Below are 24106 nucleotides of genomic sequence, written 5' to 3'. Positions count from 1 at the left end.
TTGATCAATGTGAAGCCTGTTTATATGCAGCGTTTGTAGTGATCTTGGCACCCAAGAGAGACAGAATATATGCCTGTTCCCCTGGGGGCAGTCAGCATGCTGTGTTTGCACAATTTACATAGAAAAACAGACATATATGAGGCACGGGAGGAAATTGTGCCCCTGTCAGTGGGCGGGAGCTTTGCTGTTGGTGTAACCAGGGCAGGGTTTGCCTGCTGTGCCACTGCTGACTCCTGTGCAAGTGTCTGTGGAGACAATCTTGTTCACAGGGGCTTATTTGAGAAAACACTTAAAAGCATTGTTAAAATTATTCACATGCTTTCCTGAACCAGAGCTGCTGTGCCCTGAGGGGCTGGGCTTAGCCCAGGGCTGGCTAGGTGTGCCAGGGAAGTGGCTGGGTTTGCCCCTGCCTGAGCACACACCAGGGGTGGAGTGGATGAAGGGCATGGCTGGATGGAGAGGAGCAAGGCTCCAAGTGCACTCTGCAGCTCTGTGGGGGCAATCTCTGGCTCAGCTCCTACAGATACCCATCCTTAAGAGATGGAGCAGTTCCTTGCTCTTCTGAGTGCTGAGGTCTGACTGTTACAGGATGTGCTGCAGTCAATGTGTTCAGTTCTGGAGGTTTTTGGAGGCAATGACAAGCTTTTGATGGGTGCAAAATCTTATCCTTCCCAAGGCATCATTCAGATGTTTGTGTCCTCCTGCCTGTTACAGGAAAGCTCTGGGAAGACAATGAAGCACCACATGTGTTTCTCTCTTTCCACATTTTGCTAGCTGGGGCTTTAGCACTCACTGGGCAAGGCTGGAAGTGCTGAGGACAATGCCATGGAAATGCAGGTGTCCCTGCACTGGCAGCATCTGCCCCAGCCCACCCCTGGCAGTGCAGTGAAATGCCTGGAGCAGATGGTTGGTGGTGCTGCCTGCAGCCACTGCCAGCACTGCAGCTGGGATTTGTGCTCTCAGAATCCAGAGGGGGGATGGCTCCTGGGCTTTGCTTCAGCCTCTTCTGGTATCTGGAGATATTTGCAGGTACCTCCCCCAGCACCAGGAGCATTTGAACCAGCACAACCTGCTGTAGTGTGTAGTGTAGCATCATTTTCTGTTTGCATCTGGGTGGCTCTTTCATCATTTCACTTAGCCCTCTGCATGCTGATTTATTATCTCTAATGGTGCAAAACTGCACAAAGCTTTTGACATTTCTGTGGCCTGAGAATGCAAGTCAGGGTCACACACAGCAGCTGAGCAGCAGCCAGGCCTGGGGTACCACGTGTGCTTCAGCATCCCTGGTTAATTGGCCTCCTCACTCCTGCTGTGCAAGGAAGAACACAGTACTTTCTTTTGCCTTTGTGGCCATTGCTGTCATCTTAAAAATGCTGGAATATGTTTCCCTGTCACCAACTCTTCCATCTCTTTCATTCTCTTAAAAGTACAAATCAAAGCTCTCCCTTGATGGCTCCTCTTTCCTTCAACACAGCCCTGACTTATCTGTACAGCCTTTCCCTGCCTCCTGCTGCTTCTCTAATGGGGTCAGGGCTGCTTGTTCCTGACCCTTTTCTCACCCCTCTCTCTCACTGAAAAGCAGTTTCTTCTCTCCCCTATTAATATCTCCTGTCACAGGACTGTTCCTGGGGAGTGCTTGCATCTGGAAGGAGACTCTGCTGCTCCACAGCATTCCCCACTCCTCATCTGCCCCTGGCTCCATGCTGGGTGACATCTCCACTGCAGCCTGGCCTCTGTCCCCTGAGCAAGGGAGAAATGACATCTCCCCTGTGCAGTGGTGGGAGCTGGTGGTGTCAGGGTGCTGCACGTTGCCCTGGAGAGCCATCCCAGCCATGTGGGACTGTGTTTTGGCAGTGCCAGGAGCTGGGTGTGGGCTGGGCTGCAGTGTCTGTGTGTGGAGCAGTGTCCTGCAGCTCTGGAGGGCTCACAAGGGCAGCAGGCTCCCTGTGTGCCAGGTTTTCCTTTCCCTCTCTTCCTCCCTAAACTCTCCCTTGTCCTGTTGGATGGTGTTGCAGTTGTAGGGATGTTTTTATTTGGGGAAGCTTTAGGGTGCTTCTTTGACAGCAGCACTTTGTCTGTGGTTGGGTTGAAGCCTTGAAGGGTCCATCCCTTGCAGAGCTCATCCACAGCCTCCCTCTTTGCTGAGGGGAACAGAGTTAAACTTTACAGCCCCTTTGCACCTGTGTCCAGTGCCTGCAGCCTGAAAATGGAGCAAAATGAGGCTGAGACAACTTCCTGAGCTGCTGAAACCACCCGTGACACAACTGGGTGTTCTCTGTGCTGCTGAGGCACCCAAAACTGCCCTGGGACTTCCTGCCCTGCTCTTCCCCTCTGTGCTCTGTGGGCCTGAACTGTCACGCACATATTTTCTGAAAAATCCTTTTGCCAGGATTTTTTCTCCTGAGAAGCTGAGAGGCCTCAGAAGCTAAATGTAAACAATGATTATCTGCTGCTGTGGAATGTGGCAGGTGCATCTTTGATTGGTCTCATGTGGATTGTTTCTACTTGATGACCAATCACAGGTCCAGCTGTTTTGGGACTCTGATCAGTCACAAGATTTAATTATCATTCTTTTCTAGCCTTCTGATGGAATCCTTTCTCTTTCTTGAGTATAGTTTTAATGTATCTTTTTTTTTTTTAAATACAATAGATATCATAAAAATAATAAATCAGCCTTCTGAAACGTTGAGTCCAGATTCTCATCTCTTCCCTCGTGCTGGGACCCCTGTGAGCACCACCACACTGGACAAGTGTCCTGCCCTGCTCCTGCTGTGTCCCTGCCCCAGAGGGGTGGGATGGGGTGGGAGTGCTCCCCTGCTCACTGGGGCAGTGTCTGTGCTCTGGCTCAGCCCTGCGTGCGAGCAGCTGCCCAAGAGAAAAAGAAGAGTTTGAGACAGACAGGAAAGGGAGGGGTTCTGCTTATGTGCCATTAATTGCTTTAAGATGTTCTGGAGCTGGCTATTCTGGATTTGGATGCTAAATATAAAACTGATACTACATAAATAAATGATGGAATACAAGTGACATCTGAAAAGCACTTTGGGATGTTCCAGCTAAGAACCTAAATAAATAACATGTATTATTGTCATTGTAATTACTATTTTCCTTTTTTAGCATGCCTGTATTACAGAATGCTTTGAGAAGTCATATCTGGCAGAAATTCAGTTATCCCATAGAAACCAGTTCCCTTTTGCCAATTTCTATCAGCGCTATTATTTCCGAAGGAGGAAACCAGAGCTGTGACGTGTTTGCACCTCTCTCTTGCTCTGCAGCAGATGCTCAGCTGGATGCAGGTGCGGTTTGGCTGACACAGAGCTGCCCTGGTCCCTCCCTGTGCTCCTGGAGGAGAAGGGCTGGGTTGGTGCCAGGCTGTGCCTGTTCAGAGCCAGGCTGTGCCTGTGCAGGCAGGGACTCACAGGACCCCAGGGGCTGGCACTGCAGACCCCATGGCAGAGGGTGCTGAGCTGTCACTGTCACACAGCAGCACTGGCGATCCTGAGGAGGGTCAGGCACAGGGACAGGGGCACTGAAAGCAAAACGCTGCTCCTGAGCTCACCTCAGGTGTGTGCTCATGCCACACAAGGGTCGTGCCAGGGCTTCTTCTGCACTTGTTCAGGGTTTTCAGAGGTGGTGTGTGGAGGTGGAAGTGGCAGCACTGCCTTCACAGCCACTCACACTCGGGCTGTGAACTCTCACTGCTCCATTGCAATGCAGCTGTTTCCTGGGGCCTGTTTGCTTAAGTGATTATGCAAGAATCTCAAGCTTTCAAAAAAAAAACCAAAAACAAAACAGTGTTCCTGCCCCTCGGCTGCAGAACTCTGCTTCAGAATAGGATCTGCTAAAGGCTGGGAGCTGTGGAGTCCATTTTTGAGTAAGTGGAAGGAAAATGAAGAGTCATGTGCTGATTATTCTGGTTTCCTGTATTTCTAAACCAACTTGTAGACACTTCTGGCCTGAGTTCATTTTATTTGACAGGCCTAATAATGACAGCTAAATGTTTGCATGTCTACAGTGACATCAACTTTTTGACTATTTCTTCAAGCCCTCTCCAAGCTGGTGTCTCACACCAATACCAATACAGCAATGTGTTGCTCTCAGGGATAGCAGTGTGACTGCAGGCACGTGTTTTTTCACTGGGAAGTGGGCATTGCATTGGAAAAGGAGACTTCCACCTTACAAAATACCCAGAACCCGGGTTCTGGTGCCCCCAGGGCCGTGGATGCAGGAGGGAAGGGCTGTGGTCGGTGAAATGCTTTTGCACAGAACTTGGGCGGGGTGGAGAGAAGCACAGGGGAGGGGGCTGGCTTCTGATTCGAGCTTTGGGATGGAAAGAGTGAGTCATTTCCACTGCTGATGTTTTCTTGCAGGGTGCCAGGATTGTGCACTCATCCTCCCCTTCCCCACGAAGGCTTTTCATTTCTCTGAGAGCTCCTGGGAGGTGCAGCCATCTCCGTGCAGTGCAGGGAGGATGTGGGGCACAGCAGCCTGGTGCTGGCTCTGCACTCAGAGCTGGAGCAGGGCACACACTGGCACCGTGCGGGGTGGAAAGGGGATGTGTGCCCTCTGAGCCAGACCCCTGTCTCATGAGAGCCCTGGCAATGATGTGCTGCTGTTCAGGAGGCTGCTGTGCTGCTGCCCGTGGAGGGCTGTGCAGAGCCTTGCTCTGAGCTCTGTGTGTTGGTGTTTGTGTGTGTGTGTTTGTGTGTGTGTGTGTGTTTGTGTGTGTGTTTGTGTATGTTTGATCACTCCCTGGCAGGCCCCTTCTCCTCACCAATTCCTTCTTCCCTTCCCGGTTGCCCTGGGGCTCCTCCCCTGCCTGCAGTGCCCACCTTCTCTGCCAGCCCCTCCTGGCCTCCCTGACCCCATCTCCTGCCTCTCACAGCTACACAGCCCAGCTTGGCACAATTCTTGTTTCCCTATGATGTGGTCCCTGCACAGATCCATCCTCAGATGGGTAAAACGCCCATCCTCCATTCTGCCCTCTCCTGCACCACCTTGGGCCAGCTCCTGAGCCCTTTCCCTCTCCATTCTTCCCCTGCTTCTCCTCTTTCTGGTGAGGTTTTCCTCCCTTGCCTTTTCACAGGATGCTCTGTGTGTTTGCATGCCCACTTTACAGCCCACCCCTCTCACCTGTCCCAGGTGCAGCTGTGGTGTCTCAGTGTTTTGGTGTCTTCTGCAGAGCCAGAATTCCTGTCTGGATATTTTTCTTGTGTTTTTAAATTTCCTTCTTTCTGGCCAGTGTAAAAATAGTTTTGGCCTGCTCATACCCAGCTTTATGGACTGCTTTTCATCCTTGAAGTTTTACTGTTGTGCATCTGCTGCATCCAGCTGCGTGCTGGCTTTGCAGCAGGCTCGTGGACACCAGCTCCCCATCACCTGCTGGGAGCTGCCTCATTGCCTCCCTGCTGATTTGTTCCCAAAATGTGGCTTTGCTGAGAAGCCCAAACCTGCTGGCACCAGCAGGGCAGCCCTGTGTTGTGGCTGCTGCCATGTGTGCTGACTCACACTGTCTCCCTGCTTGCCCTTCCTCCCTGAGCTCTGCTCCCACCTCTTCCCTTCCCTTCTGGAGTTTGGAACGCAGAGTCCTTGGGGCTCAGGCTTTATCCTGGCTTTGCAGAGGTTTATGGCACCTCCATGTACATTGAGTGGCCAAGCCCAGAGTTTCTGGGTTTTCATTATTCTTTCTCATGCCCAGCAGTCTGCAGTGATGACTTCTCTGAAGTGAATCTGAGCTTTTGTAAATTGAGCTCTGTAGCCTTTCTGCAAGCTGGAGTGAGAGTGTGTAATGGGATCAGATGGCAGTGCAGGAGCTGGGGGTGGAAAAAGTCACAAATGTGATACTAAAAGGAAAAAGCTCTTAAGGCCACACAATGTGAGTTTTCCCTGATCTGATCTTTGAATCCCTGGCTGTGGAAAAGCTTTTCTGTGGATAGAAATTGCTCATTTCCACATGCCCATATGGTTTGCCAAGTGAGTTTGCTCAGTTTCCAGGCATCATATGAATTCTCTCATGTACAGTCAGGTTTCTTGAGCAAAATAAAAAAAATGGGGGCCTCTCTCTGCTGTTTTTGATTGTGCACTGCAGTGGGGAGTGGTCTCTCTGCCCTGGAGTGTTGCCAGTCTCAGAAGTGATGTGATTTTACCTGGGACAGGTGTGTGCCAAGGGCAGTTGTACACCTCCATTTCACCCTATTTTAGCTTTTCCTCTCATTTTCGGTGCATTTCACTAACTTGGCCCTTTGGTATTCAGTTTAAAATTTGGGCTTTTGCTTGGCTTTCATGTAAGTGCATTGCAGGGTTGCAACACGTGAGGCAGCAAACGGATAGGTGTAAAATGGGGGCTGAGTTTTGGGGAGCAGTTGTACAATCTGAGATAATGCAGTTACACACATCCACGTGACCTGTCCTCTTCCTCCTCCTCTCTTCAGCTGCTCTGAGCAGCAGCACTTTAACAACTCATCCGTTTGTGTCTCTGGCTGCTCTGGGGTGTGCAGCACCCGCTGGGCAGGGCTGCACTGCTGAGGGTGTGGGGACAGGCCCGAGCTGGGGCTGCTGAGCGAGCAGGGGCTGCTGAGTGTGCAGGGACTGCAGGGGAGGAACAGAGGAAAGGATGCAGAGCCGGGGGCAGGGGAAGTGTGTGAGTGTGCATGAGTGTGAGTGGGTGTGCAAGAGTGTGTAAGTGTGCGAGCAAGTGTGAGGGCATGCACGAGTGTGCATAGGTGTGCAAGAGTGTGAGCAGGTGTGCAAGAGTGTGAACTAGTGTGAGTAGTGTGCAAGAGTGAGTGTGAGTAGTGTGCGAGGGTGTGCTGCCCTGGATGAGGAGCTGCTGTGTGTGCCACAGAGCAGGGTGCCTTTGGCAGCACTGCACGTTTTTTCCTGCAGAAATGGATTGATTTTGTTGTTGGACTGGCAGCATTTCTTTGTGCTTGGATATTGGCTTCCCCTGTGGAGGAGTTTGTGGTTTCTAAGACTCTAATTACTTTAGTATAATAGTTTTTCCTCTGCTTTTGTAATGACTTTGGTGGGTGCCATCTGCTGTTGTGACAGTGCTGGGCAGTGTGAGCCTGGGGTACTCCTCAACCTTCAGGGAAACTAAGACTTTGAAATCCCATTTTCAGCTTTATCTCCAGCCTTTCTGGGCTGATGGGAGTGTGTGGACTCAAAGGGTCAAAAGGGCAGCAGATATTTGGGATGGCTCCCTCCTTACCCCAGGGTCTGTTTGCAGGACCCAGCCTGCCTGGCCCTGCTGGGAGCCTGCACAGTTGAGGGTGAAGGGAGGAGTTTGTTTCCTCGATGGCAGGCAGGAGCCACATCCTTCCTTCAGCAGCTGCCTGCTGACAAACAGCTTGACCTACATCCTCTGGCTTTGCCTCAGAGACAACAGACAGGGTGTGTTGGGTGTGAGCATGGTCAGTGCTGGGCTGCAGGAGATGAACACAGGGCTGCTGTGTGCTGAGACAGGGAACTGGCACAGCCTGGGGCTGGGTAGCTCTAGGACTGGATTTCTGAGAGCCCCAGAGGAGAAATGCCTGTCTGGGTGCTGCAGAGCCCTTCTGGGTGCCAGTGCACATCCCTTCATCCCTGCATGTCACAGGGCCTGGCACTGCTTTGTCAGATATAGATCACAGCCTGCACCACATGTTTTTTTCCAATATCATTGCATCCACCAGACCAGAAGGGCTTTATAATCCATAACCCTTTATGGATTTTTTTTTTTGTATTTGTTGTAGGCAGTGCTCTATGAGTTTCCAAACATTTTGTGTGAGGATCAGGGATGCTTTGCAGACCTTACCCTTCAGCTGTCATTGAATCCCACCAGGATGACTGCCAGGACTTTTTTGTCTTGCTGGTCATCAGAGGTATCAGATCTAGAAAAGAAATGTCATCAAAGCCCTAACTTTTTAAAAGGAACAGCTTTAGAAATACAGCCCCAGTTTCAGGACGATGTTCAAAACAATAAAAGGACTGAACATACAGTGTGATTGGAAGGTCTGCATTGCCAAAGAGATGTGGAAGGCTCACAGAGGGACTCTAATTTACTGTCACAGCTGCTGCAGGGTGAGGTGAGGGGGGCCTGCTGTGAGTTCTTGGAGTCATGGCACTGCTTTAACCCACCAGGGCTGCTGAGCTTTGCCAGGATTGCTGCAGTGAATCAAAGCCTGGCAGAGCTGGGTGCCTGTCCTGTGGGGCCCTGCCTGCTGTCGTGGGCCTGCAAATGGGTATCCTGTTAATTCACATTAATTTGCAAAGCTCAGCAGACTTTGAGAAGTGCACAGTGCTATCCTGAAATAAGACTGGTGTTTCAGGTGATTAACCAAATTCAATTAAGCAATTAATGAGCATGAGACTGACTGAGAGTAAATGAGCACCTTTTCTCTGTCTTCCTGTTGGGTTTTTCAGATTCCTGTTTTTCAGATGGACTCTTTCTTTTCTTAATAAATCCCTTACAGCTCATGTCTTGGATGTAGAATCAAGAAGTTCTGTGTGCAGTGGGACTGGCAGCATTTGTCACCCCATTCCCAAATCCCTCGTGGCTGAGGGAGCTCCCTGGATGCCCTGGCAGCCAGCCTGGGCTCTCTGCTGCCTGACCTTTGTCTTTTTCACTGGTAATCTGAGGAGTGTGAGGGTCCTTTCAGGACTGTGCAAGCAGTAAGGCAGTGTTTTCAGGGAGTGACTAAGGGAACTTTTTCAGATAACTGAGCTAATTCATGCTGGATTTCTGCAACAAGGAAAGGAAACATTTAAATGCAAAACTGTCTGAGGCAGGAGTTGTTTCATTAGTGCATCCCAGGAGCCAAAGGCACAGAACAGGCACAGGACCTTTGGCTAGGATTGGTTATGGAAGAGCAATGTTGACTTCCTTGCTTATCTCACGTCACAGAAAACATTGAGTTGTGTGGACTCTCAAACAAGCTGGAGTGGCTGTTTGTCCAGTGGTTATACAATGCTGAGCTTTCAGTCCTCATTTGAGACTCATTTTTTTAAGCTGCTGATTGTGCTGTGTTCAGCAAGAGATCTTGTACTGGTCTCCTCTTTACTCCAGTCCTGGTGAGCAGTTCATCCCAGAAAAAACATTTTCCTGGAGGGTAACATGTGCTGCCCATGGGTAAACATCTGATGTTCCTCTTCTGAGAGGGGAGAGCCCCAGCTCTCCATGTTGTCCTTCACGGATGTCCTGTCCAGAGGCACATGGCACCACGTGCTGCTGCAGGGCCTTCATGGACACTGTCTGTGGCAGGGCCAAGCAGCAGGATTTTGTTTGAGGTTCAAAGCAAGACAAAGGTGATGGGTCAGAATTTGGGTCCTGTTTTATTGTGACCACTCCTATACAGAGTCATTGGTTGGCTTTTGGTGTGTGAGGTTTGATTTTCACAATGCAGTGCTGAGAGCCTGACTCTTGCTGATGAAACCTGAAGTCAGGCTGGGCAACTGAGATTGCATTTGCCTGCTTCAGAAGTTGTTTTTCTCATTTTACTAAGTTCTGTGTTCTGGACTTGTTACACAGACAAAATTGGTACAATAAGGAATGTAATGAAACTCTCCTAATAGTTTTTGCTCGTGACTCCAGGGATTTTTGGAGAAGTTCCTCTTGCTTCCCTGAAATGTGAGTGAGAATAAAACTGGGCTCTGGCCTTTGGCTGTGTCTGGGCTGTGATTTATGGAGAGGGCTTTCTTGTCTTTCCAGAGGGATGCTGTTCTTCCTTCCAGGGGCTGAGATTTCTGCTTTGGCAGTGGTAGCTGCAGCCTTGCTCTCCTCATTCCTAGGAGAGCACGGCTCTCATTGCTCCTCAAGCAAAGCCAGCCCTGAGCTGAGCTGAGCCAGTGCAGGAGCCTTCCTGTGTTTCTGCCAAGCTGCACAGATGAGCTGCTCAAACATAAAGATGCTGGATCTTGCAGCTGTTAAAGAGAGCTATGGCCTGTCCAGGAGGCTTTCTTGCTCCATTAGGAAATTAGAGACTGCTGAGACAGAGCAGCACAGTGCTTTGTTATTCGTATAGCTTATTGCTTCAAACTTAACCCTTCATCTCCCCCTCTGCAAAACATGCTCGTCGGTGCTTATGCAGCACAGGAGCATCAGAGTGCTGAGTAATGGGCAGTCCAGTGGTCACACAGTTTGAAATTAAGACAAGAGGTTAGTTACTGGTTATTTTAGATGCTACACATGTGTAATATTTTTCATAATCTGATTTTCCTGCAGGAAAAAACGAAAGTGGTGGAACCCCTGGACTATGAGAACGTGATCCTGCAGCGCAGAGTTCAGATCTACAGCGATCCCCTCCGGGACCTCCTGATATTTCCAATTGAGGATGTGTCTGTGAGTTTGCTCTGGCTCTCTCCCATGTTTGAGGGTCATTCATCTCCTGTCCCGCTTACCTTGGAAAATTTCCAGCATTAACCACATGTTAATTCTGGCTGCATTACTGACACATAAAACCAAAATGACCCACTGGTGGCTTAGGCCCACCACATTTATTTAAAGTGAGTGTCAAGCCCTGAAGATGCAGTTTGTGCTGAAAAAGTTCTCCTTTTCCTGCAGATCTCGGTCATCAGCCGACAGAGAAGGACTGTCCAGTCAACGGTGCCGGAAGATGCTCTAAAGAAAGCTCAGAGTCTCTTTGTCAAAGAGGTAGGGACAAAGCCCATGTGACACCTTCCTTCAGCCCTTGATGGCCCTTGGACAGGATGCTCAGCTGTAGCTCCTGATACGCAGCATTGCAGCTCCCTTGGCTTCTCCTTTGTGGGCAGCCCTGCCTGACCCGCTGCACAGGGATGTTCTCACAGGTATCTCACGTGCAGTGTCCTTGCAGTGGGTTTTGGACACAGCCAAGGTGTGTGGCTTTGCACCAGCTGCCTGACAAAGGCATCCACAACCTCCCTGGAGCGTCTGGAGTGGTATGGGTTTGTTGTGAAGTGCTGCTCTCCAGGACCATTCCCTGCAAGTGCAGCAGGACAAAAAGCAATGGTCGTGTGGAGTTAGATGTGCTGTTTCTGAGGACAGAAAACTTTTGCCTTCTGGAAAACAGTCTCCTCCCAAATCACTACTCCTTTTTTAGAGCCTTGGAATGATGTAAATCCAAAATCTGTAGCTGTGTGGCAGGCCAGATACTGTGTGATTTTTGTCTCTGTGCTGAAAAGGTTCCTTATGGAATTCTGCATTGCTGCATGAAGCAAGTGAAGCAGCCTTGCCCACACCCTTGCCGCTTGTGCTTACCTCACCCTGCAGTGTGTAACCTCTCAGATGGTGCTGGGCTTTGTTGTGCTTGCTGTAGCTTTCTGAGAGATGCATTGTTTTCCTTTCAGTGCATTAAAACCTACAGCTCTGACTGGTTCGTGGTGAACTACAAATATGAGGAATACTCAGGAGACTTTCGGATGTTGCCATGGTAAGTGTCGTGCTCCCTTGGAATGCTGATGTGTGATCACAGCCTGAGCAGGAACAGTCTGCCCTTTCCCTGGTGCCTGTCCCACGAGCAAGGTTAGAGCCAGAGGTTTGTGCTGCCCTGCCATTGTCCCCCAGCTGTGCCAGGAAGGTGCCCACAATGGTGTGTGGTCAGTGCTTCACATCCCACCCTCCAGTGTGTGCCCACACCCTCTGTTTGGGATGAGGACAGACTGCAGCCCAGAGCCATGGCAGAGTAAATAGTGTTGGCAGTGCCTGCCCAGGAGCCTCATTGCCCCACTGGGCTGGTGTCCCCTCTGTGCCTCACTCAGGCCCAGCAGATTCTCCTTGTGCCCCAGCACAGGGAGGGTGATGTGATGTTGCTGCTGGTGCTGCCAGTGCTGGGGAGCTGTGCTTGGAAACGCTGGGCTGTGCCAGTGCTGTGCCAGTGATCCCAGCTCCAGAGCTAATTGGGTTTTCAGGCAGGCACATCCATCTCAGATTTCTCTGGATTGTTATTTCCTGTGTGGTGGCGCCTGCTCTGCTCACTGCCCACACTCTGGGCATGTCTGGACCCCTGTCCAGGCTGCTCACGTGCTGGAAGCTTGTTAAATGCTTTTCTTCTTAATTGGATGTAGTGGGTGTGTTCTGAGGGTCTTGAGGGGATGTGAAGCAGCAATGGAGTCATACTGCTGATCAAATAACGTTAAAATTTTTGAATAATCTTGTAGTCTGATCTTGCTTCTTTTTTTGTAAAGATGGAAGATAAACCAGAGTGCTCTCTCTTTGTTCCATAAAAGCAAGTCAGCAAAAACTCGGCAGAATCAAGAGCTAACAAGAGAAAGCTAATTGCAGGCTGCTTGTGCCTAATTTCCATGAAATGCACTCAGAACTTAGCTTTCCCCAGCTGCCAGGAGCTGTAGGTCTCCTGCAATTTATCTTCTGTGCTCTGTAGCCTGCGCTTTGGCTGCTGCTTCTGGATCCAGCATCAGCTGCTGGCTTATACTACCCTCATGTTCCATTCATTAAACATGAAAATGTGTTGTGATTTCAGCAAATCCTTTAGGCCAGACAAGATTCCAAGCCATGTGTTTGAAATTGATGAAGACTTTGAAAAGGATGAGGTAAGGAGAAGGTTGGTTTTTGGGTTTTTTTTTTAATGTATTCCTGTTAAAAAGAAGAAATACATTGAGAAGTTAATTTGTGTTTAATTAATTCAGTTCATAGGAACAGTTTTCTGGTGAGTTGCTTTCTACTGTGAAATTGGGATCAAAAGTGAGGCAGTGATTTATTTCAAAGTATGACATGATAATTCTTTGGAGCCAAGGGTCTCCTAAGTTATCTGCAAGATTAGTTTTGTTTCTCATGGTTTTTTCCCTTGAAACAGAGCATCATAGGAAGAGGAACAAAAGGAAGCCAAGTAGTCACTAAGGAAAACTCTTCATGTCCAGAGCTAAAACTGTACACCGTGATTCTGGGGCTCTCCTCTTGGAAAGTTTGTGGTTTACCACATAATCAGCAATTTTTCACCAGTCACTTTGACCCACCCTGCTGACAGTGTGCCAGTCCTGCTCTGCCCATCCTGTGCCAGTGCTGGGAGGTGTTTGCACCTCTGGAAGGGGCATCTTTGTGCTCAGCTGGCATCAGGGAGCACTGGCAGCCCTGGAGCTCCTCTGTGGGCTCTGCCCGTAGGGACATCTCAGAGCTGGTGGTTATTTTGGATGGTGCAGATGCCATGTTTCCTGCCCATGAGTATCACATGTGCTACAGAAGGGACAGGCAGTGTTTTTCTGTTTCGAGTACCACGTGGAGATAAATCCATGCACATGATATTAGGAAGTTTTTGTTTACAGAGGGAAGCCTGGTTTAGCCCAGCTGTTTAAAATTCCCATGGCACCAGTATGTTGCTGCTGGGAAATTACAGAGCAAAAGGGAACTTTGTTGCGGAGCTGAAGATTTGGAGGGGTCGTTTCTTGCACATTTCTCAAATTACTGGAGTATGTCCCAGCACACCTCAGATCTGGACTGCATTGGCTTCTTTGTAAATGGAAATGTTTTGTCAAGTTTGGCCTTAATCTTTTTTTAGCTGTGTTGTTAATTTGCATTACATCAGTAACTTGAGGTGGTGCCTCTTAAAAACTATCAGCTCTGGGCTGGAGACATTGCTATGCACTGTTATCAGCATGCTTCCAGAAAAGCAAAAGGACAAAAATACTCTATCAAAATGTGGAGACCTTTCTTCTTCTGGCCAGTGTCCCAAATCCTCAAACAAGAGAAGTTACTGAGGTTTGTTGTGGAAGAGTATTGCAAGTGCTTTCACAGATGTTTTGAGGTTTGTATCTTTTGGCATGGCTGTATCTAAAGGATTTTGTTACAGTTTCCCAACAAAGCATTTGCATTAGAATTGTGTAATGGAAATTCAAGTAAAAGAAATCTCTTGATTAAAAAAGGTGAACCACTATAAAGGAGAGATCATGGGTTGTTTTACCCAGGGAAATAAAGCATCAGAAAATTTACTCTGGAAGCTGGACATGAAAAGAGTGAAGCCCTGCCTTTGGATGCAGCAGGCTCTGTAAAGCAGCTCCTTCATGGCTCAGCAGGGCAGGCTGGGGCTGCCTCTGCTGCTGAGTCACTGGGAACCCCAGGGTGAGATTTTTTTTCATCACTTTGGGCTCTCATTTCCCTCCCTCCCCAGTGGAGGTCATGGTTAGGTGTGAGTGGAGAGCCATTCTCTCTTTTTGGGACCATGGGACAGGAGCAGGTGGAACCCATCTGGTGTGCCAAGAGCAGCCTGGTTGGGTCACTTGCAACTTTGTGGTTTGGTAAATGTGAAATCAGCCAGTTACATTTCAGTTATTTTACTGGGGTTTGGTGGTTTTTGCTGAAATTTAAAATATGAGGATGACAAAAGGATATGACAGGAAAAGTTCAGAGTTCTGCATTTTGCAACTTCCTAAACAGACTATCTTGAAAATTTCCATCTTCCCTGTTTTGAAATCCTGAATAAGAACCTGAGCCTCATTGCAAAATCACTGTGCAGCTCTATCAGAATAGATGTAATCTTTCTTTTTTAAGAGGTGACTCAATCTAGCCTGGTTTACCTCTTTATTGGAAAGGAATATTCTCGATATTTTATTTTATTTTATTTTATTTTATTTTATTTTATTTTATTTTATTTTATTTTATTTTATTTTATTTTATTTTATTTTATTTTATTTTATTTTATTTTATTTTATTTTATTTTATTTTATTTTATTTTATTTTTTATGGTAGCACTGTATGCCTAGCTGTACCTGTTGCACATGCATTCTACATGTCACTGTATTGCTGTAGTTAAATGGTATTGCTTTCCAGGGTGGACAAATCTCTTTGTCCAGGAGGAATTTCCTGTGGGAAACAGTTTACCTGACCTCTTTTTATGGTTGTTTGCTGTCTTTCAGGACTCCTCTTCCCTGTGCTCCCAGAAGGGGGGTGTGATAAAGCAGGGCTGGCTGCACAAAGCAAATGTCAACAGCACCATCACTGTTACCATGAAGGTGAGTTACTGATGAATGAGGTGAAGCTCAGGCCACATCTCCAAAGCCCCCAGGAGCACAATGGCTGGCCTTGGGTTGGGATGGGATCTGCCCCTCTTGTATCCATGGTGGGCTGGAAAACCAAGTCTGGCAGCAGTTTCTGACCCTCTCCTCCCCAGCATGTAAGGCTGATGCACGTTGGACCATGGCAGGCAAGCTGACCAAAAGGTGCAGCATGTTCTGGTAAAGCAAGATTGTTTTGTGGATGAGCAGCTGAGGCCCAGGAGAGGAAACAGCTGCCCTGCAAAGACAGCTTTTTGAATTTATAGTTTCCTTGCTAGTTGGAAAGATGTAGAGAGGCCAGCTTTAAAATAAAATGATAAATCTTTGCTTTTAAGGCAGGGGTGATATTAGTGCAGAGATGTAGCATTACTGACCTAAAAGCAGCAGCTGCCTTGTCTCCTGTTCTCTGCTCTTTATAACCAGTGTGACATTGCTCAGATTGTGCAGAGATTTTGAGTAATTCCTCCACAGGTTTTTGCTATGGCAGTGAGCAATCTGCAGTCCCACCATGCAGCTGCCTTGTCACAGCACAGAGAGATTGCTGGGGAGTTTGTAAGGATATGTTAAAATAATCTCCAAAAGCCTAACTGTTCCAAGGCTTGATTCAATGAGTTATGCTTCCAGGGGAAGTGGAACAGGGCTGCTCATAGGGCTAATTTTAATTTGAGTTTTAAAATGGGCTTGGAGGTGATAGACAGAAAAGGATTTTCTGATCCTCTGCTGTTCCAAGCAAGCTTAAAGCAACATTTTCCCCTGAAACTTCTGGAGATGGTATCACTCATGCTCAAAGTAGTCAGTTTGGTCTGTTCTAGCCTGAGCCTCTGCTGGTGCTGTTCTCAGTGCCCTGCACCTCAGACCTGCCTTTCAGAGAAGTTACCTGAACTGCACTGGCTTCAGTTCAATTTACAAGATCCAGGGTCTCCAGTGAAGCTCTGATATCAAAGTACTGAGGATCAGGAGCTGCTCTCTGAGCTGTGTCTTGGAGCCAAGGGTCTCCTAAGTTATCTGCAAGATTAGTCATATTTCTCATGGCTTTTTCCCTTGAAACAGAACATCATAGGAAGAGGAAAAAAGGAAGCCAAGTAGTCACTAAGGAAAACTCTTCATGTCCAGAACTAAAACTGGGCAGTCTGTTTTTCAACTACACTGTGATTCTGGGGTTCTCCTCTTAGAAAGTTTTGTGGTTTACCACATAATCAGCAACACCTCTAAGGCACGTGTGAGGAAGCTGAGGACTTTGGCCACCTTCAGCTTTGCCACCACGTGGAGAGGCTGCTGTGGTGTGTCCATCTCATCAGTGCTGGTTCTCTGCTGGACTCTTGGTGTCTCACACTGTGCTAAGTGTGTGCAGAGTGTGTTCTGTGTAGAGCTGAGTCACAAGCAAACTCTTATTGGGCTGCAGCTGCCACCCTTTATTTCAGAGCACCCTTTCCTGTGCAGGGAACTGCCCTGGTTTGGCTCAGCTCTCCCTCTCTGGTTTGCAGCATGGTTTGTTGGTGGCCTGTGCTATAACCACAGCACCAGGATTGTCCTTCTCTGCCCAAATGCACTTCCCCAGGTCTCTAGCCCTCCCTCTGCCATCTCAGTGCTCACCAGCAGCACCTGTAGCCTGATCAGAGGGGATGTTCCCTCTGCTCCTAGGTTTAGAGTATTAATTTCATCTTCTGACAGTGATTTCTGACAGCGGTGCTTGCACAGGGGGGAAGATCACAGGAAAAGTGTTTGCTGTTTGATTCTGTATTTGCTTTTGAACAGGGTTCAGCAAATGCAAACTTTTTAGCATGAAATCCCATAACCACAACAGATATCAACCCTGTAATATCTAGAGGGAGATCTGTCATGGGTTTCTGTAGCATCCACTGCCAAAATTCCTGAGATTGCTTCAGTGAAGTGCTAAATCAGTGTTTAGGCTGGATTAATGCTTCACATCCTTGGCTTTCCATGTATCTTCATGCTCTGTTTTGCTAAAGGTTTAGTTAAATCTTATAAAACTTAAAGCTCAGCAGCCCGTGGAGCATCTCTACAGCTAATTATCATCCAAATGAGGCCAGAGGTTACTCTCAGAAGGGATGGGTTGTGCTTCAGGGCACGAGGCTCCCTTCCAGTTCTCTGCAAGCCAGGGGGTTTACTGAACCTGTGCTGGTGTCAGTAATGATAGAAACAGGAAATTACTTGTAATCTCCCATGTGGGTTGAAAAATGCTGTGTTTATTCATAGTTCTTCCAGGTAGACAGAACAGTAGAAATCCTTGCAGTGCTGCTTGGCCTGGCTTCCTTCATGATTCTCCTCACACAGATACCCAGCAACAGTGAAATGCACCCTGCTCCTTACAGCATATGGTGCTACCACAATTTCTGCCAAAATGGTCTCCTGAATTATAGTCCAGTAGCTTTAGGCTGACAAGCATGAAGAAAGGTGTTCAGAGATACTGGAGAGCTTTTTTTTTCTTCATGAAAATCAGAAGTACAAATACAGGGACAATTCTCCTGAAATTACTGCTTTTTGATGTAAGAATTGGACACTAAGCCAAAGGCACTTCATGAAAATAAGTTTGTATCAAAAAACCCAAACCCAAAGCCACAAAAAACCCAAGCAGTTGAATGGATTGCATTGTCCCTTGGCTTGCATTTGAGTGCTAGGAATTTCCACATGTCTGTTCCTAAGTTTTCCAGACAATTGCTTTGTAAGTCTGAGGTCTGTATGAAAAAGGCTCTGGAAATACCTGCTTTAGGGTGGGATGGGATGGATCTTCAAGTACTGTGCTGATCTGAATTTACTGTGCAGCATTGCTTTGTAAAGATAAATGAGGCTGGAGCCAGCTGAGAGATGAGCTGGAATCCCTGGGGCATTGCTTTAGATGGCAAACTTACAATAACAACAAGGGCATTAAAATTAAAGAAGATGATGGAAATCTCTCTTTGTAAAAGCAAGCCATATTCAAATGGGTGAATCTGAGCACTCCAGGGTCAGCAGTGTTTTGTGTTACAGTCTTTTCTCAAGAGCAGGGAGGGCAGATGTGGAAACCATGGTTTGTGATGCATAACAGAGTGAATACTTGCCTGAGCAAGAATTTGTGTTTTTACAGGTATTCAAGAGGAGGTATTTTTACTTGTCACAGCTCACAGATGGCTCCTATATTCTGAATTCCTACAAAGATGAGAAGATTTCAAAAGAATCCAAAGGCTGCATTTTCTTGGACGCTTGCAATGATGTGGTTCAGGTAGGTGTCCTTTCTGTGGGGCTCTGCATGGATTTATGGATTGCTGGCTCTGAGACAGACAGGCCTGCTCTCTCGAGGTCTGAAGGCATGGAATTGCAAACTAACCTAAAGCTGGCCAGCTAAACTGATCAATAGACCAGTGAGTAAATGATATTACTTTATCTGGGGCACCTTCCTCCTCTAATTGCTGCTTGCTCCAGCTTTTTCTTTCTTAAACTGTGTCTTGGTAAGTCCATGCAAGCAGGTAATCCTTTGGAATTCAGGACCTACTCAGGGCCATAAGGTTTTAGGAGCAGGTATTTGTACAGGTCTAAATCCTGGGATTGCTTGGTTGTGCTAGAGTGAGGTGCAGCTGTGGATTGCTGCTCTGCCTTCTGCCCTTGCTGTCTCTGCAGAAGCTGCAAGCATTGAGTGTGGTGCAGGGTGGTTTAATTTACCCCAGTGGTTTGCTTCAGCATGGATGAGTCAGAGCTGTGAGTTCCCATTTATCTTTCTGAGCACAGTAAAAGCAATAATGCACACACCTCAGTGATCTATGGGATGTACTTCCCAAGTTGCATCAGATTTGCCTTGGTTTCTGGTTGGAAAATGCTCTTTAAAGGCCAGCACAGCTGCAAAAAGCTGCAATGTACCATTTGCTTTTTAAAGATAGATGCCTCTAAGTGTCCTGGAGTGCAGCATTACTTACCATGTCAGACAAATCCAATTCCTGGCTTCTCTGGGCAAATACTACAGGTCTGGTGACATCAGAAGCAGCTTGTTCCTGCTCCTTGGTGCAATGTCTGTGCTCCAGTCTGTCTTTCCTTCACTCAGAGCCGCTGGCCATGGACCTGTGCACTGCTCAGGCCACGAAGCCCTCTGTGATTGCAGCCAGATTGCTGTGTCAGGGAGGGTGCCTGCCTTGTATTTTGTGGTGTTTCAGCTCAGGATGCTTTCCCAGAGAGGAGCTGTGTGGCAGGTGCTGTTTTGTTGAGAGAAATGTACCATAAATCTGTTTTTGTTGTTCAGTGTCCCAAGATGCGCCGCTATGCATTTGAGCTGAAGACAATAGACAAGTACAGCCACTACCTGGCAGCTGAAACTGAGCAGGAGATGGAGGAATGGCTGGTAACTCTGAGGAAGATCATTCAGAGCAATACTGAGAGTTTGGTGCAAGAGAAGAAAGATGCTGTGGAGTCTGTGCAAGGTCAGTTTGTAAACAAACACCTCCCTTCTGCACAGGATACAGGCAGGGTGCCTGAAGAAGTGTTATATTGTACTGTATTTAAAGCAAGAATTGTGGCTGACACACAGTATCATGCCAAGGGGCTTCGTGTAACACAGATGATAGTCTGAGGAATGAAAGTGGAGGGAAATGTGACCCTTCTTCTGGAAGGGAAATCCATGGCAAAGTTTCAAGGCTCCTGGAAAATTGGCTCTGTGAAGTTCTGCTCTGGACAGACCTAGCAGACTGTAATAGTACACTTTGATACTGGTAATGCATGGAAAAATCTTACTCCCAAGGAATGGAAAAGTCTCAGTAAACTGTTTTCTGTGCTATTGTTAGCAAACACTGCAGGATGCTTTCTGGCAGAGTGCTGCTCCTGCAGTTGTTTTGAACATCTGTTTCTGGTGTCCTTGCAGATGATGAATCGAGCACACAGGGAAAGTCAGAGAACATCCTGGAGAGCCTGGAGAGAAGCATGCATCCAGAGCTGATGAAGGTATTGTGTTTGCAGGACCACTCTCCCCACCCACAGCTGCTTCTGTCCAGCTTCTCTGGCAGAGGGATTTTCTGCTTGCTGTGTCTCCAGCTCTGGGCAGGCACCAGGTCCTGGTGGGTTCTCTGTTATCCCACCTGGCTGTCTCACCCATGGTTTGAGACTGTGTGTTCCTCAGCTCCAGGTGTGGTTGCCTGCTTCTGCCTGTTTTTTCCTTCAGCACAGCCACATCTCTACACTGTCCTTGCACCATGGCAGTGCTTTGTATCACAAAGGCAACCTGAAAAATAATTATTTTGTTTTGATTCAGTTCTTTCGCAATAGCAAGTGTTTGCCTCTGTGTGGCCAGGCACTAATGTCAATGCCTTCCTTTGTCCTAGTATGGAAGAGAAACAGATCAACTAAACAAACTGAGCAGGAATGATGGAAGACAAAACATCTTTTCTTTTGACCCAGAAGTCCAGGTAAACACTCCCACATTTCCCAGTGTGAGGTTTTGCTCACTGTGTCACCTGCCTTGTCCCCTTGCATGGCCACAGGGTTTCCCTGCAGGAGCAGCATGTTTTCCAGTGCAGAGCAGAAGTGCAGCCCATATTCCTGCCAGTGAGAGCAGAATGAGGTGCCAGTGCTCAGGAGGTAGCTCTGATACAGAGAAGAGTTGCAGCAGCCCCACACATGGCCTCCCTCCAGTTTCGCTGGCATTTGTGTGATGCATCTTGGTGTTGCTGGATTTCAAACCAGGTTTTTTCTGGGGCTCTGAGAAGTTCTCATGCTTGCAAGAAGAAGCAGCAGAAGAGGCATTGCATGGATGGCTGCAATGCTGCATGGGCTCAGCACATCTGGTGCAGGGAGCAGAGGTGTCAAAGGCCATGGCAGAGGTTTACAGGGGAGTTTACTCCCTCAGTCTTCAGGAGTTTTCACATGTAGGGTCAGACAAACTGGAAAAAGCCCTGTGCTGGTCTGGTGTGCTGGAGGAGGGGTCATTGCTTATTGGCCTGTTTTCTTCTTGGCTTTGAATTTGAATTCTCTGCCAGGGTCCAGGTGTGGGATTTCAGTGGAATGAGCTGCAATTGCTAACAGAGTGTTAGAGAACTGTTCCAGGATCTGTCATGGTTTCTGGTTCTCCTTCTGGTTTGGCGTGTTCACACCTGTAAAATAGAACATTCTGGTTTAACAAGGAAATGCAATTAGTCTTTAAAAGGTTTAGCTGTACAAAATGAGCTTTTCTCTTGGCAATTCTTTAGAGTCTTGAACAGAAGGAAGATAAGCATCCAGGAGGCTTTTTGGTTTATTTTTTTTTTTTTGGAGACGCTCTGAGAAGCTTCCTGTATTCTAGTCAGATAATAAAAATGGAAATATTGTTCAGTGAGGAGCATCTAAGATAACTTCTTTTACCTGACCAAATGGTTAGGCTGAATTCACTGCCCTCTTTCTATGTCCAGAGTGCTTCATTCTGGTGTGGGTCAGTTGGATCTGCTGTAACACCAGGCATTCAGAGTCTTTGCTCCAGTCAGTGCTGGTACATGCACACTTGTGTGCCCGGTGCTAAGGAAACTGGGAGCAGGAATGTGTACCTGCAATGTACTATCCTCATGAAAAGAAAATAAGGGAAGCAGAAATACCTGCTGGTATTTAGGGGTGCTCTGTCCCCAGTGCCCAGCACAATGGGTGTGTGAGAGGCTGAGGGTCTTTGGTTGCTGTGTTTGGCTGCTCTTTGAGGAGGGTGGGTGTGGAGGCACAGGCCAGGGTGTGCTGGGCTGGGGAGGAAGTGATGATCATTGAGCCTGTTTGGATTTCCCAGCCAGACACACTCCGCTGTTTCTAGCCATACCAGTTACTGCTGTGCAGCTGGACCTGCCTTCCACTATGAAATGTTGTTTACAATCCCACGTGTCTGTATTTCAGGCACAGGGGCCATCTCTAAGCTGGCCACACCTTCATGGTGGAAGGCACTTTTCTGGTTGTTGTCTCGTGTTCCGCTTTCTTACCCGAGCTCTAAGTGGTGTTTGGGAAGATCCCCTGGGTTACAGCTAAGCAGGAAGGAACTGAAATCATTCTGAGGTTTAGTTTGCTGTGCTCTACAAAACAGATTGCTAAAAATTGATACATACCCATGAATCCATGTCCTGAATACCTCTGTGTAACACCATCAAATCACACTCATTTGTGAATGTCTTGTACCTTTCAGACAACTTTAAAAAATTGATAACGATAGTATTGGCAGTAATGTGATCACTTAACATTATTCAGGGGGTTGTTTTCTTTTTTAATGAGACCAGATGTGTTTGTTTGCTGTCTAGAGACTCGATTTCTCAGGGATTGAGCCAGATGTGAAGCCTTTTGAGGAGAAGTGCAGCCGGCGCTTCGTGGTGTGCTGCCAGGACTTCTCCCTCAACCTCCTTGCTCAGCTGAGTGACAGGGCAGAAGAAGGACCCACCAACGTAAGGGGAGCTCCAGCATGTCCTGCTTTGTCTTTTTTCCTCTCACCAGCAAGAAAATACCTTGGCAAATTAACCTGTGGGGTTAAAACAATCCCATTTTGCCATGAGCACCAGTGGGACCGGGACAGGCAGTGACTGCTGGCCCAGAGTCCAAAAATGGGCTTGGGCACGTCAGCAAACACCAAAAATGTGTTTGCTGATGTGTCTCAGCCCACTGGGAAACCTGTGCTTCAGGGCTACAGGAAATGGGGACTGTGTGTCTGCCAAATTCTCCATCCCTGTGAGAGTCCTGTTGGTAAATGATTAGGCTCCATCTCCAGACCACTCATGGCTGTGTTTTATTTTGTTTCCCCTAATGGCAAGGGATTTCCCTGTTCTGGAACCTTCCTCTGACTCCCAGCCTTACTCTATTCACAGTCACTTTACTATATGCATTTGTTATTGTGCCAAAGTTGTGCCCCAGCCTAAAAACCCTTGTATTTTCTGAGCCTCTGATGTCTGTAGGCGGCTGTCACATCTCACCTCAGCCTTTGTTCTGCTGGGCTGAACAGACCAGTCTCCTCCAGTCTTTCCTCCCCAAACAAATCCCTGCTGTCACGTCCTGTGCTTGCTCTGGCTGGAGTCAGCCCTTCCTGCAGGGGTGCAGGGCAGGCAGAGGCACCAGCACTGCCCCATCTCTGCTGCTGCTGCCCTGGCTGATGCCTGGGAGAATCACAAAGGCTTTTTTGTGATGGTTTCATATTGGCAGCTCACAGCTCTGAGGCACAACACCAGGCTCAGTAACTCCCAGCAGATGGATGCATTGCTAATAGCAAAGATTCTTGTTATCCATCCTTAATCAGGGCCAGAGTGAGACCTAATCAGCACATTTTCAGCATTGATGTAATGCCTCCAAGTCATGCTGGAATGTCTTGGGCATGCTATAGTTTTATCTTCAGGCCTGCATTTTTATATTTCCTTGGATGCATGGCTACTAGGATGTTTGAATTAGAAATACATAAATTATTGCCACTTGCCTGGTGCTGTCAAGGTCAGTAGCTACAAAGCAGTTTGGCACATTTTGCACATGCATTTCCTCAGCAGTGTCAGCCTTGTATTTGAGCTCTCCTGGCTGGGAGAGCTAACTTTCCTCCTGGGAAAGCATCTGAGGAACATTTTCAGTGTCACAGTTGAGCCATCCAGAGCTGCTGGACTTTGGGAAATAAATATAGTGATCTTTAGTATGTGATCATAAACACTCTTAAGCTGATTTCTTATTGCAAAATGATAAACAGATCTTATGAATTTGGCTCACATTTTCTTCCTGACTTCATAGTTTACCACTTAGGTAAAAAACATATGAATTTCATTCTTTATATTTCATATAACTTTATCCAAACTGACTAGATCAAAATGTGAGAAGGTGCAGGAAAAAAAGGATCTGTATATTTATAAAGCAAATAAACATGGATTGTGTGTCACTATAGTGGATATTTTTTGCCCCCAATGAGGGAGAAATGATGAGGAGGACTCCATCTTATCAGAAGGCTAATTAATTACTTTATTATACTATGTTATTCTATATTATATTACATCTATTACGTTACATCTAAACTGAAGCTGCCAAGCAGTCAACTGCACAGAATCTTGTGACTGTAAGCCCACAGTCCTGACACACACACACACCTGGCCCTGACAGACCAAGGAAACAAAACACCATCACTCTGGGTAAAAAATCTCCATGTTGCATTTTACTTTGGCACAACACAGGCACAGCAAATGAGATAAGAATTGTTTTTCCTTTCTCT

The 24106-nt window shown here is 47.5% G+C and overlaps 1 protein-coding gene across 4 annotated transcripts in view; it reads left to right on the top strand.

The window, feature by feature from the left end:
* DOCK11 (dedicator of cytokinesis 11) overlaps positions 1-24106 on the top strand; it is a 77563-nt gene that overhangs the window by 5070 nt on the left and 48387 nt on the right. For all 4 annotated transcript variants that reach the window (XM_074551269.1, XM_026791898.2, XM_014265277.3 and 1 more), the window contains exons 2-11: positions 10199-10315; positions 10538-10627; positions 11302-11384; positions 12435-12504; positions 14821-14916; positions 18044-18178; positions 19187-19364; positions 19802-19881; positions 20259-20342; positions 22179-22319. In XM_074551269.1, the coding sequence (XP_074407370.1) occupies positions 10199-10315; positions 10538-10627; positions 11302-11384; positions 12435-12504; positions 14821-14916; positions 18044-18178; positions 19187-19364; positions 19802-19881; positions 20259-20342; positions 22179-22319 (1074 nt within the window). The remainder of the gene's footprint in view (positions 1-10198; positions 10316-10537; positions 10628-11301; positions 11385-12434; positions 12505-14820; positions 14917-18043; positions 18179-19186; positions 19365-19801; positions 19882-20258; positions 20343-22178; positions 22320-24106) is intronic.

Source organism: Zonotrichia albicollis, chromosome 14, assembly GCF_047830755.1.
Source record: "Zonotrichia albicollis isolate bZonAlb1 chromosome 14, bZonAlb1.hap1, whole genome shotgun sequence".
NCBI lineage: Eukaryota > Metazoa > Chordata > Aves > Passeriformes > Passerellidae > Zonotrichia > Zonotrichia albicollis.
The sequence above is the reverse complement of the archived record's forward strand: the minus strand, read 5'-3'. Positions and strand labels throughout refer to the sequence as shown.